Source organism: Catharus ustulatus, chromosome 6 (assembly GCF_009819885.2).
Source record: "Catharus ustulatus isolate bCatUst1 chromosome 6, bCatUst1.pri.v2, whole genome shotgun sequence".
Lineage (NCBI taxonomy): Eukaryota > Metazoa > Chordata > Aves > Passeriformes > Turdidae > Catharus > Catharus ustulatus.
The window spans coordinates 55,388,865-55,407,212 of record NC_046226.1 but is presented as its reverse complement, the minus strand read 5'-3'; the positions used below and the strand labels follow the sequence as shown (position 1 = coordinate 55,407,212).

At 46.2% G+C, this 18,348-nt stretch overlaps 1 protein-coding gene across 1 annotated transcript in view; it reads right to left on the bottom strand.

The window, feature by feature from the left end:
- Window positions 1-2,210: 2,210 nt before the first annotated feature.
- The window catches only part of ABTB2 (ankyrin repeat and BTB domain containing 2), a 108,295-nt gene continuing 92,157 nt past the window's right edge, over window positions 2,211-18,348 (bottom strand). Inside the window, exons 4-17 of the mRNA XM_033062855.2 lie at window positions 16,728-16,880; window positions 15,131-15,296; window positions 12,009-12,098; window positions 11,479-11,580; window positions 10,028-10,124; window positions 9,266-9,401; window positions 8,057-8,283; window positions 7,197-7,375; window positions 6,726-6,831; window positions 6,476-6,578; window positions 5,954-6,044; window positions 4,270-4,338; window positions 3,756-3,869; window positions 2,211-2,509 (exon numbers count right to left, since the gene is read on the bottom strand). Of these exons, the coding sequence (XP_032918746.1) occupies window positions 2,312-2,509; window positions 3,756-3,869; window positions 4,270-4,338; window positions 5,954-6,044; window positions 6,476-6,578; window positions 6,726-6,831; window positions 7,197-7,375; window positions 8,057-8,283; window positions 9,266-9,401; window positions 10,028-10,124; window positions 11,479-11,580; window positions 12,009-12,098; window positions 15,131-15,296; window positions 16,728-16,880 (1,831 nt within the window). The 3' untranslated portion in view covers window positions 2,211-2,311. The remainder of the gene's footprint in view (window positions 2,510-3,755; window positions 3,870-4,269; window positions 4,339-5,953; window positions 6,045-6,475; window positions 6,579-6,725; window positions 6,832-7,196; window positions 7,376-8,056; window positions 8,284-9,265; window positions 9,402-10,027; window positions 10,125-11,478; window positions 11,581-12,008; window positions 12,099-15,130; window positions 15,297-16,727; window positions 16,881-18,348) is intronic.

Genomic DNA, 18,348 nt, shown 5'->3' with positions numbered 1-18,348 from the left:
GGAATGATGTCATTATGGCCAGCAAAGTCCTGTGCTTCTCCAAAGCTGGGCAAACTGCTCTGGTACTTTCTCAGGCTCCCCGGGCAGCACTCTATAAAATACAGGCAGTGTACCACGAGTTTCACAAGGAATTTCTGTTTAGCCTACTTACTGAAGTGCTCCAAAGGGAATTGGAGGTGTTTGTATTCCATGATTCTTGAGAACAAGTCACTGTTTATGCTGGCAGGCTCCCAAACAAGGAGAAAAAAAATGATACTTCTGGGTCAGATTCTTGCTCCTAAGCTTTTATACTTCTTACCTCTTGGATGAGTCCTGTGCTCTGACATCAGTCCTCCCACAGAGCACCGACCAGAGCCCTTCTGGCCTTTGGGATCCTGAGGTGACATGGAAGGCATGGATCACCTGCTTTTTTTTTTTAATATCTCTCTAGCGTAAGAGTTGCTTTAACCCTCACTGCAGAGAAGAATCCTGGAATTAGGGGTTTTTTTGGACACTACCATTTTCTGCCTTCTGCTGGAAAGCAGGTAATCTTATTCCAGCTAGGGAAAAACGCATGTTAAACTTTTTAACTTCACAAAAATGTCTGAGCCTAGGAAGGGGAAATGAATACCTCTGTATCCCTAAAATTAGGTTAAAATTAGTTACCAATTTAGTAAACCAATTTAAGATGTTTCAATTGCAACAGCCTTTTCCTTACTGTTAGAGGAACAGAATAAATAACAGCCCCTGTGTATTTTAAAATTACGTTGTTAATAAAATCCCGGTACATTTACATAAATGACAACATTAATGTACAATTAAACAAAGCATTGTAATATTACAGCAACAAAAGAAGACCTACATATTTGTACAGATAGCTGGAGCAGCTACTTAAAAATACTTTCCAAAATAAAGCCTTTTGTGGCATTTCTCAGTGATAATTTTGACCCCCCCGTATGGCTTTCTGTAATAAATAGGGTTATTGGAGCTGGTGATGTTCAGCAGATGTGTACCTAAAGCACAAAGGGAGTGTGCTCTGACCAACCTGTCTGTCAGCTGACTAAAAATCCTTATCCATGCATGCAATTTGCCTCTGTGTAAATCCTTTAGGAACAAGGCCATGTCAGATTTTGATGGATTTGCTGGGAGATGCTGGTGGTTCCTTCTCCTTCCCTTTATCTAAACTGTGTCTGTGTTGTGCTTTGGAGCCTGGGCCCAGATGAGCCTCCTCCTTCCACTGTGTTTAGATACAATGGGAATAAATTATTGAATTTCTAATAAGGAATAAATAGTTCTCCACTGAAAACTTAATTTCCTCTTGTTCACCTGTCTACAACAAATGGAAGTGTCCTGGCAAATTATTTTTGGTGGGTGTTTAGCAAAGCTTGGTAGAAGTAGCTGGAGGTCTTTCCTTAATCCCAACCAGCTCCAGAGAGAGAACAAATCACTGAGCTGGACGTTCTTTGGAGGCCAGGGAAGGATTTTATTGCTATTTTTGCCACTGGGCAGTTTTTCAGCCTAGTACCAGCTCCTACTACACCTGAGCCTTCTACAAAGTGTCTTTTGTGAGGTCAGGTCTCACAGGTAATGTTCAGGAACAGGGTTTTAAGGTGAAAGTGACTGACAACACTATCAGACCCTGACAGCAAAAGGGTAGACAGTCTTCTTCTTTCTCCTCAAAACAGATCCAGATTAACAACTGGCACGGTGAAACTGTATTTAAAAACACTCAAACCCCCAACTCTCCCCTCCCTGCTCCAGCTCAGCTCTCCATACTAGCTTTAAAGAGTGAGTAATTTCAGTGTTAGTATTAGTTTCTACTCAGCTTTGAACATACAAAACCTCTCTCTCTAGGTGCAAACAGTTTTGGAGGAAGTTTTTGTCTACTGCGACGTACAGACACTGGTACTACTGAGGGGAAGTACTTTGTGTGCAGACAGATGGCTTGTGGGATGGTCTTTGGGATCAGGAAACTCCTTCTAGACAGCCTTTTTAAAGGGAAAACATCTGTGTGGATGAACTTTAGCCCATGTATTAGTGCTGGGTTTAGTTCAATTGCCTCTTTCTCCATAGCCCAGCGCTGTGCTCCTGGAAAGGGCGGTGCCAATCGCTGTGGTTGGGGTTCTCCCCTCGCACCCTCAGCTGGTGTTTGGGCTGTGGCAATGGTGTTTGTGTGACAGTGTTGTTCCTGTGGCAGCAGCAGCAGCACAGAGAAGCCAGCTCCCCCTCCCTCAGCACCAGGGGGTGCCTGCTCAGGGCACTTTGAGGAAGATGCAGAAGGCAAACAGCCCCAGCGCTGCCTCCACCGCGGTTTGCCAGCGCCGGTCCTGCCTCACACCCTGGACGTGACGTAGACGGAGTGCAGGCGGCCGGCCAGGGCTGCCTGCAGGTCCCGCAGAGGGTCCAGGCCCTGCACTTTGCTGTTCCTGCCGTAGATGAGCTGCTTGAATGAGTCCTGCTCCAGCAGGGAGCTCATGTGCTTGAGGAAGAAGCCCTCGCAGAAAGAGGCCAGTTCTGGTGCGTTGTGAATCTGAGGAAGACAGCAGGATTATTAACCCCTTCTGTATGTCACAGACCTAAATGACATCCTCAGCCTCTCACTCCTAATGATTTTCTCCTTTTTGCCTCTAGAAAGCATTAAAAGACAGGAGTAACAGTGGAAAAGCACTGAAGGCAGGACTTGGATAATTTCTCCCGGTGCTTTTTGCAGGGAGGCATCCAAGCTTTTTTAATTCCTTCCCCTGCTGGCCTGCTGTTGGCAGGGCTGCTGGCCTGCACTCCAGCCCCTTCCCTTCCTGCAGCAGAGCAGCTGGCTGATGAGGTGGCCAAGGTACCTGTTTGGCTGAGCCACAACACACAACAATGCTGCTGTGCTGGCAGATGGTGAGCAGGGCTCGGGGCAATCAGGACACGGGTCACAGGACGGGAGCCTCATGCCTACAACAAGGGGCTGAGCACAGGAGAACAGGGATGCTGCACTCCTGAACCACCACGAGGTGATTTCTGGCTAGGAGCTGGCTCCTTTTGATTCAGGATCAGTAACAAGAACAAAGAAACTCAAGTTCAGTATTAAGAAGCTCTGTGCACACACAGCCTCTTCCTGGGAATTTTGTGCAAATAATTTAAGGAAAAGTACATAATGGCCAGTAGGGAATGCTGTTTCCCCTTTTTACCACTGCACACTGTTAAATTTTAGGTCTGAAAGAAACCAGCCCAATGTGAGAGAAATTGAAAAGCATCAGTGGGACACTACACACACAGTAAACAAAAAATCATTACCAACCCTCTGTGCAGTTTTCTCCTTGTCTTTAAGGGATCTGATCCTGCAAAATTCCAGGAAGGGCAGAGTATTTCTCTGATTTAGGTTATTTGCTACTGAGGTGTGTATCTATCACACAACAGACTTTATGCTCCTTTTGGAGCTGAAAAGAATATTTTCTAGCAGCAGGGGTGCTCAGAAAGGGTTTACGCTGTACTTGCTATGCTGTGATCAATTGGCCCTGCTGCCTCCAGGATTTGAATCCCTCAGGATTTGCTGATGCTGCTGTATCAGCCTGCTAAAACAGCTCCCCCCTACTCTGCAGGGATCCCCCATCCATTTCATCCATGATTGCTTCAACAAGAAAACACACCGGGGCTGTGCAGGCATCATGTCACTCCTGTAGTGGCTTTGGGGCAGTAACCTGCAGGCAGGGTGCCCACCTTGGGTTTTTAGCTACCACCAGGAGCACACAGGCTGCTCACTGGGATTCTCAAACCAGGAGGGTTGGATCTACCTTTGCATATTTATAGATGTTGACAGAGTTGTCCATGCTGATGGTCTGGGCACAGAGGATTTCACAGTGTCTCTGGAGGCCGTCCAGCTGGAACAGGCTGGCAGCCGACAGCAGCTATGGGGACAAGAGAGAGGCTATTTGAGATCATGAGGCTTGAAAGGCCTGGGGAAGGCAAACAGGACTGATGATTTCCTCTCTGAAGAGTCCCTGACTCCCTGTTTTAATGGCCAAGTCCTCATGAAACAGCAAAAAGGCTGCTCCATGCTGAAGTGACAGACTAACACATTCCCCCTCTCAGCAAAAGCTCCTGTCACAAGCATATTTGCTGTCCTTTCTGTCACCACGACAGAGAAATACCAAGCAGTGATGTTTTGAAACTTTTAAGCTCATTTTCAAGTGTTAAGCATGCTCCTGGACTGAATAGGAGCCTGCTGTTAGCTCACGGATTTTGCCTTTCAACTCTGTTTTATACCCCAGCGCACTTGGCAAGACTTGGAAGAAAAGGCTCTCTCACCTCTAAGATATCAGTGGTGGGAATTTCCATGGATTCTGTCCCTCCATAGTATAAATACTGCATCAGCATCTGGAATGGGAAGAAGGCCAGGCATGAAGTTATCAGGCAGTCACAAGGGGCTGTTGATGGCTGTGCTCCCCTTCCTGAGCAGACGGGAATCATGTCCTGGGCTGGCTCTCACCTCCACTGGTGGCTTTTTTTTCACTCCCTAGCGTGGAAAATCTGCTGCTTTCTAACAGCCCTTTCTCTCTTGGGCCCTGAAAAGGGCCCTGCTGGGGACTTTGGGCTGAGGGTGACAGTGTGTCTCTGAGCAACACCGCTGTCCTTGTCTGCGATGTGGGCTGGTGAAGCCTGGCAGGCCAGTCACGAGCGGAGCTGCCAGCAAGCCCAGCAGGAGTGTCCTGGGGACCTCCCAGCTACTTGCCTCCCCTGCTGGGCTTCTAATCAGCTTCCAGCCCCTCACCAGGCCCGGAGGGAAAGGCATTAATTGTTTGCAGGGAGAGCAAGAGGCAGCTCCTGCTCTTTGATCTGCATGTGCCCACCCCCAGCACAAGCAGTGTCAGGGGAGGGAATGGATCTGGTGTTGGAACAGAAGTGGCCTGGGTGCTGTGTGAGGCTCACAAGCTCTGCTTGCCATTCCTAACAGGGCTGGGAACAAAACAAAGCTGCTCCTTGTAAGACTGCCTTCTTTATGTAACAGAGTTACGTGAGAGCAAAGCTCTTCCCATCAGAGCCCTGAGCAGGACACCCATCTCTGGTGGCTCAGCATCCTCCACCCCACCTGACCTACCTCTCCTTAGCCCCTCTGACTGTATCTACCACCAGACTGTGAAATACTTCACTGTTTCAATTCTTTCTCATTTGTCTCTCCCTCCCCACTGAAGCACAGGTTTATCTTTAGAAACCTTTTGATGTACAAATGCTGTTTAGGAAGCTTGTTTCAATACTCAGTTACATTTTCTTCTCTGTTGTGGCTTGAGCTGCAAAATTTGGATGTCACCTATCCAAAACTGGTACAGCGTCTTAGAAGTGGAACAAAGATGTTCTTATGGTCATCTTACTTCCCTCTAGTGAGATAACAGCACTGCTGACCAACAGACCAGGTTTGCTTGCTTATAAAAAGAAAAAAAAGCCTCAACCCTTTAGGTGAAATAGCTACACAACTTATTCTCCACATCTCCCTGTTCCTCCTCTAAATATGGAAATGTTGTAAAAGCAAAGCATAATTTTCAGTTCTGAGCCTTTCTTGACAAGGACACCATTGATTTTTGATCATCTGATTTGAATTAATATGAAGCCTGGCAATGCACCTGCTGTAAATAAGGTACTTTTTGCTTAGCAAAGCATGAAAATGGTGCCGTAAAAATATGAAAACAGTGTGTTAAAAGCATAAAACTGGTTTTCAGTGGAAGACTAGTTTGTCCTGCATTATGGAGGAGTCAGCTGCCTAACAAAATAAGAATACAGACTGGAGGATTCTGTTTTAAAGCTGGAACTTTGGAAAAAGGGTATTTTGGAAAACTCCTGGAATTCAGATCTGTTGAAAGGTACTCCATGTCTACCTGTAATATTATCTAATTATGGTATTACTTATTATCTAATTATGATATTACTACTTGGTTTTGTCTTGTCTTCCAAGTAGTTGTGTAAATGGAAAACAATAAAGTGGAATTAAGTTCCATACCTTGAAAATGTTGTACTTCATATCACTGATTTCAACAGTCTTGCTGCCGTGGCCATCGTGCTCTGTTTTATTGGTCATTAGTGTCTTGAACCTGGGAATGGTTTGAAACAGATGAATTTAACTGTATTGGTGTGTCACATTCTCACCACAAACAGCAAGGGGAAAACAAAGATCCCTCCTTGTTCTTTGCACATTGAAAATCAAAACATTTCCTTCAATTGAACGATGATTAGTTCAGGGATAATTTAAAACTGTAAATTGCCTGGATCTAATCTAACCCCACCCTGTGATAGGGGTAAAACCCTTTTACTGTGCTGAGAACAGAGAAAGAAACTGCTAACTGCAAGTGCATTATGCCAGTGTGAGATTCCAGGAAAGCTGGAGCAAGTGCAGCTCTCCCTGCAAACTCTGGGAGAAGGAATGGGAAGGCAGGGAATGGCTGGATATGTACACTCCAACTACCACACATGATTTCAGGGATAATCATGGCTGGATTAATTATGTCCCTGGTTAGTGACTCACCTGTTAGATGCAGTAACCAGCAGGACTTTGTGTGCATAAAATAGTTTTCCTTCCACTAAGAAAGTTACATCAGACATTTCTTTATTGTTCAGAAAGTGAGGATCTGTTGGGTAAAGGGATAAAAAAAAGGTAATGCTTTTTTGTAAACTGTGCATGCTTTTCAGAAAAAAATCCAAACAAACCATTTTTTAAAAAACCCCAAAACCCAGCAGCAACCAAAGGAAGCTCACTGCTCAGGTGAGCACCTTACCCAGCCGGGCTGGCAGAGTCTTTCGGATTTCGGGAATGCTGGGAATGGGGCTGCTGCCATAGCAGTGGGTGAAGATGGACGCGAGCTGCTGGTTGATGGAATCATTCTGTGAGGAGGATGGAACAGGGATCAGCAACTCGACATTGAGCAGGTTCCAAATGTGCTGGAAGGGCTCACTTGGGGCTTACAGCAACTGTAGCCTACAGGAGTAACCTCCCCACAGAGGGACAAGCTTTAAATTAAGGCGGAATTACAGTATCTGGGGGGTCATGGAAGTATAAAGAGCTGCAGAGCTTCCCCCAGGTAGGTGTTTGAGGATTGTCTGAGGGCTGTTTATGAATATAGATAAATGCTTCCAGGGCCATTTCCATGCCAAAACTCCTAGGAACTTTATACTCAGCCATTCCCTTGTTCCAACAACAAAACCCCAGAACACTCAGCTCTCACACAAGTTACAAAACTCTGACTTACTTTGCTGGTTTTGAGGATGTCAAACATGAGCTGCAGCCCCTCACTGACCAGCTCCTCGTTGTAATCCTCCTCTTTGATGGTGACAAACTCCCGCAGCAGGGTCTGCACCACGGAGTAGCGCGACTGGGAGAAGGTTGTCCGTAGGGACTCGATCCACACATGGAGCTTCCAGGGCACTCCTGCAGCCACAGGAAAAAGGGACAAGGAGAGATGATTTCCTGAAGTGCCTATGAGGAGATTATCCTGCTTCTGTTACTAAAGCCTGGCAGCACTGAAGTAGCTCTACCTACATCCTAACAGCAGATAGGTATTTATCTTGATATTAAAGGTGACTGAACTGGGTCAGTGACAGATCAAGTGACAAAGGACTGGCACCAGGATCATAGATTGGAAATTTCTGCTGATTTTTAGGGATCAGAGACTCCCTGTTTTATTCTGAGCTTCATGCTTAGTCAAAACCACAAAATAAATCTGAACTGAAGTTGTAAGGATATGTAATGCCACATGACTGTGGTGTGAGGTCTTTTCTCCCACTCACACACAAACTTCAAAGCTTTTCTCTCTCCTAGCTTGAGATCAGATTTGTTCCTTCACCTTAAACCATTGATAAACACTGAACTATTATCTGACAGGGGGGGAGAGAGATGCCCTTGCTTTTGATACATGGGAACAGAGGATCCAGCCAACAATGAGGGACATCTCAGAGCAGCAGGAAAAAATAAACTTGTGAAGAGCCTTAAACACTTTTAAAATTTAGAGGAAATAGCTTTGCAGTTGGGGTTGTTGCTCTCCTACGTGTGAGGGGCAGAAAGGAAGGATTTTATGCCTTATGTGCACAGTGCTCAGAAGGAAGGGCTCACCCAGTGCCCGGAGCTCCATGGTGATGTCCACGTAGCCGTGCTCAGCGCTGTAGTACATGGCCTCCTGCAGAGCCTTCATCCGTGTTTTGCACAGCCGGACCTGCCCCTCGCTGGAGCTGCCCTGGCTGGAGGTGTCACTCTCCACCCCCTCGGCCAAAATCTCCTCCAGGGAGAGCACATCCCCCTTCACCTGCTGGGGCTGGGTCAGGAGCTTGCGCAGGACGTTCCTGAGCAGGGACAAGATGTTTCACTTATTAACAAATGAAATTTCAGCAACTCAGACAGGACTGTGGGGGTTTGGGGTTAGGGATCCAGCTCAGTAAACAATAATTTCCTTCCCAAAGACAGCTGGCACTGTGCAGCAGCATGGAAACCACTTGTCCTTCCTTACCCACATCCTAGAAACTGGTGCCCCTCAGCAAGGGCAGAAACACAGCCTGTACTCCTCACATGGTGGGTTTGTTTGGAATTTCACACAGCAGTTGCAAGAAAGAGACTTTCTTGTTTGTGTCTTGTTTGGGGAGTTTGCATCACTGGTGTCCCTCAGCCAGCTGGGGACAGCTGCTCCAGACATTCCCCAGCCCAGCAGGGCCACCCAGCACTCCCTGTGCTGCTGCATTGCCACCAGCTGGTGCTTTCCTTGCACCCACACCACTCCCTGGGGCTAAACCCAGCTGGTTTAAGGACCCAGCTTTAGGATCATCCCGTTCTCTCCTATGGCAGAACAAGCCTTGAATCCCACTAATGTTTTTTTCTGGCAACACAGAGATTTCTGGAGAAGCTTGCAAGTAATGTCTTACTTCTGAACAACCACCCTGAAAACGGGGTTGGAGAGCCCAGCCTGGCTGGTTTAATGATTCATCTCTTGGTTGGCCATCCAAAAAACAGAGATGCAGACACCCAGGCTCTGCTGTAGGTTATTTCTGCCACCTCAACCTGATTAGATTCCATCTCAGAACATGAACCAGGACCTCATAATCCTAACCTCATAACCTACCCTTAGGTGGGACTTGGTCTGCTGACACAGGGCCTAAAACCAGCTCACTCTCAGTGCTGCAGAGCCAGACCAGCAAGTGAAAGAATAAAAAACAGCAAACAAAGATCTTTGTTTCCAGAAGAGTCTTAACCCCATCTGCTGAACTGGTCACAGAGTCACACAGCAACACCTAGAGTGCACAAACCCTGTTCTGGGCAGGAACAGAGCGTTACCTGTGGCCATGTGCTGCCGAGTGGCTGAAGCAGTTCATGTCCTCATGCAGTGACGATGACATCCCGTTGACTTCCAGCATGCTCAGGAGTGGATCGGCGCCCCTGCTGAGCAGCAAGCTGACCAGCTCGTAATTCCCTGGGGAAACAGGACAGGAACATCAGGATGGTCCCTCTTTGGAACCATAAAACAGGACTGGCTGCATGCAGGACTCCCTGGCTCCATTCCCATTAGATGGAATAGGGAGCAGTGGCAGGAGATCAGGCACTGGGAAGGGAGGGGACCTTTTTCATCCCTTCCATAAAGCCTGGAGCAGAGCAAGCCAGCCACTCAGCTTCATAAAAGCACAAAAATAACATAGAAAGAAACAAAAGGAAAAAAACTAAAACCACTTTGAGGTGAAAAGTGTTGACAAACAAGGCCAGCACAGACTCGTTCGTAGAATGCTCAACTCCTGACAGCCTGATAGAAGAAATGCAGAATTTTCACCTGCATTTAATAAATTAATAAACCAAATTTCCTTATATAACAGTTATTTTTCCCCAGGCTGAATGGAAACTTGTTAATTTTCCACATCTGGGTGTTGCTTAGGCCCAGAGACATGCCCAGACTAGACCTTGACAGTGCTTCGTGAAAGAGTTGTGCCATCAGCTCTGCTGTGGGGGCTCTGGGGAGGAGTCAAGTGTGGGACAAGTTGGAAAACAGATACTTGGGGCCCATCAGGCTGGTGGCAGGAAGAGGTGAGAGTGCTGCAGGGAGCTCACCTGCAGCTGAGGCCAGCTGGAGGGGGGTCTCAGCATAGTTGTCCTCTCCAGTGTTCACGGCAGAGCCCTCCACATGGGCACCAGCATCCAGGAGCAGCTGCAAGGGGCACAGCAAAGACAGGAGCTGGGAAAAGAGCCATTCAGAAGGGCATGCATGCAAAGGGCCCATCTGGACAGCACCACTTCCTTTTTCAATCTCCTTTATGGTCATGGCTGTGCAGTTGGAATCTCCCAACTCCAAAGGGCTCTGCAGTCAGAGCAGGAAGCCCATCTTAGCTCCATGCTGGGCACAGGAAGCAGGGCTCCCCCAGGGAATTACCAGGCTGGTCATACCTGCTGGAGCCTGTGTAGGGAGGCCTGGCAGATGCAGGGATTTGTCACACAGAACCTGCTGCCACTGAGCTGCTGTGAGGGAAAGAGCCCCCTCCCAGGTGAAGGGGAGGAGGTGACAGAGTGATGGGAATGTTTTATGGCCAGGTGGGGCTGGTTGAAGGCTCTGAACACCCAGAGCAGTGCTGGCAGGGGCAAGCAGGGAGATCAGCCCTGTGTGTGTGTATCCACCATGCTTCCCTGGCTATGGATACTGCAGTGCACAACTGGGGCTTTGATACACTTGGCTTCATCTCCTGGGAGAATCAAACTCGTATCTTACACATACATTAGGGCTGCCCAACCTCTGGAATACCAAAGACTGCCTGGGCAGTTTGCCAGGTGGAATCTTATCTTTATAATTATGTACAAATATACACAAACAAAAGATGAGTGTGTGCAGTCTCCATTTACTTAGATTCTTTTCTTTTTTTTAATTCCTTCCCTTTGAGCAAAGGTAAATTAAATTCAACAGCAATTGATTGCCCACTGTGATCAGTTTTTCACCCCTGGAAGTCTGGGTAGCATTTCTGGGGCTCCACCCCATCCTGCTGCTCCCTGTGATAATTCCACAGAAAAGGGAGCAGGAAGGATGCCACAGGCTGAAATCCCATAACAGCTTAAGTCTTGTTCATGCAGTTCTCAAGGATTATGAAGGAAGTAACAGATTATTTGCTGCCATTAGAGCAGAAATCAGCACACACTGGATTTTTGCACGTGTAAATTTATAAACCAATTAATATCTACTGTTATAAAGCTCCTGATCAAACAGCCAACCTGTAACCACTGCACGTGAAGCACTAGTTTATTTGAAACCAAACAAATGATTTTGCAGCACTGTTTTGGAAGCAGCAAGCCTTGGAGCAATACTGAAACCAAAGGAAAACATGCAAACACGCTGTACTTTGTTATCAAGGCTTTGCTAGGAATCATGTCACCAATTTTCATTTTCCTAGTTTTAAACAACGTGCAGTTTTTTTTCAATGGTTTTCATGAGGCTCAGGAAGGCTGATAGAGAGGGCTTACAGTGCTGCATTTCAGTCCCCTGTGTCTCCTGGAAGGATTCCTGGCTGGAATCTTACCTGGACCACCGAAATATGCCCGTGTAACACGGCGAAGGTGAGGGCAGTCCAGTGTCGGCTGTCGGGATGGACCGAGGGGTATCGTGGAGAGGCACTGGGCACCTGCAGAAGGGAAGCAGGCACTCATTAGCCACTGCAGCCTGCCTGCCTTCATCCCTGCCTTGCACAGAACTGGCTGCTTCTTCTGTGAGTGACAAGCCCAGGGAACAGGAAGCCAGGCCACTTAAAGAACAGTGCGGCCACCACTCATTCTGCCCTGTCCCCTGGGACTCTGTAATGGGCTCACTGGTTTGTCCCTGTGGCAGCTCCTTTCCTCCCATTCCCCGTGCCATTAAACTTGCCAGTGCCAATCCTAACTGGAGCCACTGAGTGCTCCAAGAGGTTTTTGAAGGTTTTCTCCCCCCTCCCAAATCCCTGAAGTGACAGTTTCTGAGAGAAATGCCTTGCTTGAAGCTTCCAGTTGCTAGAGAGATTTCAGAATGCCTCCCATTAGTTTACAGCTGGATAATTATGGGCAGAGGGTTACTCACTGGTATATCTAAATTTGCTCCAGCATCTATAAGCATTTGGACCATGGCTTCATCTCCAGCAGCACAGGCGTACATGAGGGGGGTCATACCCTTCAGAAAGAAAATAAAAAATAAAAACAAAAGTTATCTTTCTATCCCTATCAACAGTGACACTGTCACGGACACAGTGAGTTTGAATCTTGATGTGCAAAGTGTGCACAGGGACAGCATACATATGTTTATAAAGCATTCTTCATTTCTATGCAGAGTGGGCACAACTGATACTGGAAAATGACCTGGACAACACATCACTGGACAAGGCTGAAAGAACACCAAAATGGATCACTGAAAATCCTAGCCCTGTATTGTCCACAATTCTTCAGCTTTCCCAAGGCTGCCAACAAAGAAATGCCATTTCTTGGCTCATTTGTAGCCAAATGAACTGAAGGCAGAAAGCAACACAAAAATACAGAAGATGAATTTATATGGCAACTTCTACCCATCGCTAAAATCCTATTTGCCTCAATATTTCAGCATTTCAATCCCATAAATCTCCCTCCCTCTACTTAACCAGCAAACCATGACGGCTCAGAGATGAATTATGAGCAAAATGAGCCTTACTTATGGAGTTCATTCCTGAAACAGCCAAGGACAGAAAGGAAATGGCCTGGTAAAATCCATTCCTGCTCACATCCCACAGCTTTCCTGCCCTCTCCCCTTAATTATTGCAGGCATTTGAATTTTTTACAGACAGCATCTCCACTGCTCAGTGTGCAATAATAGAGCTTCATCCTTAATGGGATGTGTACTGTAAAATGGAATTACATCTCTCACACAGGAGTTCTGCTCTTGGCTCTTCAAAGGTGTCTTTCCATAGCAGCCACAACTTCCAGCTTCCTGTATGGGGCATTTCCATTAATGAAGATATTTCAGGGTGAGATTCTCTCTGAGTGAGATATTTTGGCTTCCGTGGGGCTTGGGAGGCTCCACACTCATTATAGACAAATAAACTGAAAATAAATGCAGGTCTGCAGGCACAAACCCCAGTCAGGGTTCTAAAACTTGTAGAGACTTTCATTGCCCTTTTTTAAATTTTAAATGTTAGTTTTGCACTCCCTGCTTGCTCATTGTAAAGGGAAAAAGAGATTGTTTTCCTAAACATCTCCAATCCCCTGAAACCAGAGTGCTTGTTGGTCCCCATCAGAACTGAATACTGGGTCCTGCTCCTGTTTCTGAGGGGATGTCCTGAGTTCTTTTCCATAGATTTCCATGTACACAGATGGACAAGCAGGTCTGAACATCCTGGACATGTTCACACCCTGGGAGTGGTCAAAATCCCAATCTGGACCTGAAGCCTCAGTATTAAATTATCCAGCAGTTCTGTCATTCCTATGCCAGTTTTCCCAAGTTTGGACGTCTGGCTTTCTCTTATTTTTTTCCAAAAGGAGCAAAACAAGCTGGTGGCAAAGTCCAGCTTTGGTTTCCTATCCCAGCTATGGCAGAGTCCATTCCCAGAACTTGGATTTAACTCTGTCTGGGGTTGGCAGTGCCATGCAGGCACTTGCTTGGATGCAAAGCTGAGTTACTCCAGAGTCAAGGGGAGAATTTCCAAGCAATAACGTCTCCAAAGGGGGCCTGCCCTTTTTGTTAGTGCCAAAACACTCTCTGAAGGGCAAAGATGACAGAGCTGCCCCACTCACAGCAGGGCTGGCAAGAGGAGCCCACTCACAGGATGAGACATCAGTGAGTGACAGCAGAAACTCCTCAGACTTGCCCAGGAGCTGCCCACAGGGGTCTCTGCTGACAGAAGCCAGGCAGCTCCCAGTTTGCTGGCTGGATGAGAGGTAGGGAACATCCTGCAGTGAGAGGTGACAGTGCTGGCATCTGTCTGTGGTGTTGGGGCACAGCGACTCACAGTGCAAATCACAAAATAATCTTTACAAGAATGAGAGGCATCTGTACTACAGGAACATGAAGTGCAAAAACTTATTTAAAAAAAAATGAAGATGAAGTGGGAAATCTTCATAATATAAATCTGCCACTTGGGTTACTTTACTAAAGTGAGTATCTATGACGAGATACCCACCCCAGTGACCACAAAGCTCCTGGTACTGCATTTGTAAATAAGGCAACTACAGACCCAGATATGTCCAGAAGCAGTTTGTGCTATTTGTGTATACATTCACACTTCCCTTAAAACTGCAGGACGGTGAGAAGTGCCATAAAGATGTGCCAGGTTCAGAGCTGGGTCTGAAATGTGACTGCAGTAAAATGCTAGCTGTGAGAAAACCTCTCTACCTGAATATGAACCCTTCCCACTGCTCAATATCCTCTTGTTCCAGAGATGTGACAGCTCATTCTCCTCGCTGTGACAGCTATAACGAGTGTTTATTTAGGAGAGGTGGCTTTTTTCCTCCCCCTTTTTAAATTGAAAGCTAATTCCATGCATTGAACGATGCCCCAGAGGACAGACTCTGCTGTTGCTTGATGGGATTGACAGCATGAGCAGAAGCAGCCAGAGACTCCCAGGACTACCAAATCCCTATGGTTCAGTGTAGCTGAGCAGGGAACAGTTAAAAATGGATAAACAGACACATCAGCATGATGGACTATGAGCAAATCTAACACTGACTGACACCAGGCCACTGGGGTGGGGCTCTCAGTGCTGTTTTTTGTATTCCAAACTGCTCTCAGCCATGAGACAAAAACACCTTTTGGTCACTCCTCACTGACCCAGCTAGGATTTGGGCTGTTGAGCCAGAGGGGAGTGTCACTGGAAAAGAAACCACTTTGCTTTGACATCCTCTCAGCACATATCAGACTTTCCATTCACTGCCCCTGTGTTAACCTGCTTGCCAGCAGTGCCTGAGACAGCCCTATCCAAGAACAGACATTCCAGCTGATAAACAATCCACTCCAGGCTCTAATGGGATTTTCTTTGGAGGGGTGGCATGAGAGTAGGGTGGGGAAGTACTTTTCTGGTTTTTAAGGGATGCATTTTCAGCCTAAAACACGCGTTAGAATTAGGAAACCCTTGGAGAGGCAACAAACACGACCTGGCATTGATTTGCCACGTGGAAAGGAAGGAGCAAGCTGCTGCTGCAGGGAATTTTGGGGTTGTGAGAGCTTGCCCTGTGGCACACCTGATCATCCATGGTGTTCACCCCGTCGGGGCCCAGTGCATCGATGGCTTGGTTGATCAGATCCGTCCTCCCGCAGTTCAGCATCCGGAAGCCCAGATCCTGCTGGAATTTCTCAGTAGCAGCTTTAGCATCCAGTCTCCGGAAAGAACTGAAGCAGCATTCAGGTCTGTGAAAGACAAAAGAATTCCTGGATGGTGTCCATACCATAAAAAAAGATATGGATCCTTAAGTCTTTTCTGGGCAAAAAATATCAAAATTTTTTTAAAGTATGAAATAAAAATCAAATGTAGGCAGGTGAACACCCGCAATGCTTTTCCAGCAACTCAAAGGAAGTGCTTTAGCATTTCTATGAGGATCTACTAAATCCTTATCCTTTAGATGACTATCAGGACAACTTTTATGTCATCTGGAAGGAGCCCAGAGATTACTGTAAATCCTCTGGCTGTCTGCTCAGCCTCTCCTGAATTCCAGACCTGGAAGTGTGTCTCCTTCACTCTGCAGCTGGGTTTGCGCTGGGAGGCTCAGCCCTTTGTTGTTATTTTGGGGTGAATGCCTCCAACAGTACCCGCTGCTATTCCAGCACAGGCTCTTGAGCAGACTCCCAGTGAGTGAGATATCAGCTTGCCAAGTTCCTCTGATAAATGAGATGCTTTCAGCACAGCCATCCTCCTCTGGAGAGCCTGGACAGCCTGCCAGAGGAGCAGAGCACTCATCACCTCACACAGGAGATTCAGGATGAATCTTATATAAAATCCTACCATCATCTTGTTCTAACTGGTATCCCAGTCTACAGTATTACCCAGAACGAGATGTAATTACTTTATATAATAGTAAGAAGAAAGAGAAAAAGAAGAATTCTGTAAAAAGAAAAGTGAAATAAAATGACTCCACTTGAAATCCAGTGAACCTCAGAAAAACAAAGGTTTGTGAAAGGATGGAACTTGCCTTTGCACATTGTTCCTATCCCACAGCAAGCCAGGAATAAATACATAAATAAACAAATGAACAAACCAGTTTCAAGGCCTTCTTTCCCCTTGAACATGCTGGATACAAAATGACTGCTTTAAAGGATCAAATAGTGCAATCTGGAATCAACCTTTTTTTTTTTTGCTAAGTTTAGATCTTTCATTCAAGCTATCTTATAAAGCAAGGAATAATCTCGTAATTAAGTCCAAAACATAGAAAAATACCAAACACAAGCACATTGCTGCTCTCTGGAAAAGCCTCTCTTTCTTAGTTTTATGAGAAAGAATGCAACTTTATGAACTTGTCTTTCAATGGGATTCTTCTGAAAAAGATCCTTCGTTAATAATAAAATGGGTTTTTCTTCCTTACAGGCCCATGAAAACAATTTCTACAACTATAGAAATGATAACCTGTTTGGTTCATATTTCAAATTTAACTTTCAGAAAGACAAAAATCTTTCTGCTCCAGCTGCAGAGTTTGGCCAAAGTTCCTTTATCTCTGGAAGTACCAGAAGGTTAAATGTGCATCGCTTGTACAGCACAGCGAGTTCTGCCTACTGGGAAAAGTAGCAAAAGGACATTTGAAGAAGCTCCAAGCACTGGAGGAGCTTTCCAAGGCTTAGCCCACGTACTTGAGCTGGCGTGGCTCGCAGTCCAGCCCCGGGAGGAGCAGCCTGGCCGTCTGCCTGATGTCGTCGCTGTCCACGGTCAGGCTGCGCCGGTGCTCGGCGTAGGTGATGGCCACTCGCATCCACTCCATCAGCGGCGGCAGCAGCATGAAGGGGCTGTGAAGGAAGGCACAAAGCCATTATGGAACAAGGGCTGAGGCTGCAGGACACTCCTGGGCATGCAGGGGGGAGCCTGGCACAGATAAATCCCACCTGAGCTAGGAAACTGGACTGGAAGGTCACGGCAGTGGGAAGGAGCTGAACAGTTCGTGTAGTAGCTACGTCTCTTATTCTAAATAATCCATAGCCTCAGAATTATTTATTATTTACTATTATTTTTATGCTCCTCTGCTAGGAAGACTAAAAATATCCTTGACTGCCTGCAACTTCAAACCTTGCTAATTCAATCCTACCTCCACTAATCTTTACATTATCGCTATCCCCTGGCTTTTTGCATTTTGCCTTTTTTGCCCCTCTGAGCCTCCCAACTACAGAACTGGTGGAACAATGAGATTTTACTCTATATGAAGGGCTGAAAGGCATAAAAGGAATATAAATAAGGTAATAACAGCAGCACCAGCTTGTGATTAGCCCCCCTTACTCCTGCTGTAGGAGCACTGAGATTACACATTAATGTACAGTTACCATAATACTCTCATACACAACATATCTCATCCACCCTCTCCATACATAGCCAGACCGGTCTATTTTGCTTGATTTTTCCCCAAGGATACCTGCCACCCCTGTGGAAGGCTTGCAAGTGCCAGCTGTAATGAAAACACCTCTCCCACTCCCAGTAATGACTTCATTAACGCTGTGGAAAAAAAAAAAAGAAAAAAGAATGCCTTTTCCATTTAACCATTCAAAAGAAAAGAACTGAAGGGAGAAAGGACCAATTCCTTTACAAAGTTCAGAGAGAAAAAGATATATATGAGGGAATATGAACTGATTTGGGCATTAATGAAAGCAGCTGAAACCATGAAAGGCATTTTCAAAGCTGTGCCTTATATATGTGTGAGGGCAGAAAAGAGCGAGCTGTCCCAATCCCGTTAGAAACCATTTATTCATAATGGGATTTGCAAGCAGAACTCCCTTTATCACGACTCTGGACACCCTTCAGGCTGGAATAACCCCACTCTGTAGAGATATGTGCTGTTCCCTTCTTCCCAGTTGCAAGGTGCCATTAGCACTCTACAAACACACCCACTATTCTTCCCTCTTCTCTTCCGAGTTGTGAAATAGCATCTACAAAACCAGAGGTGTTTTAAGCACCTGGATTGCCAGGGTCAGGATGTTTCTAACAGGATATTGACTTTCTCCTGTTATCACTTTTCTGCCAAAGAATCAGAATATCAGGGTTGCTACAATCACCATTTGAAAACTGTCCAGCAGCTCCTTCCCAAGACTTTCTGAAAGGGATGGGATGAATCATTCCAGCTCATCCAATTCAGAGCTGATTGACTTCCCTAAGGGTAGGGCAGGAATTGTCAACAGGCATTTGAGAGATGCCTTTCAGCAAATCCTCTGCTCCAGAGAATTTCAACTCTTATCCACCTGGAAAAGAGTCATTCACACTTTTTGAATG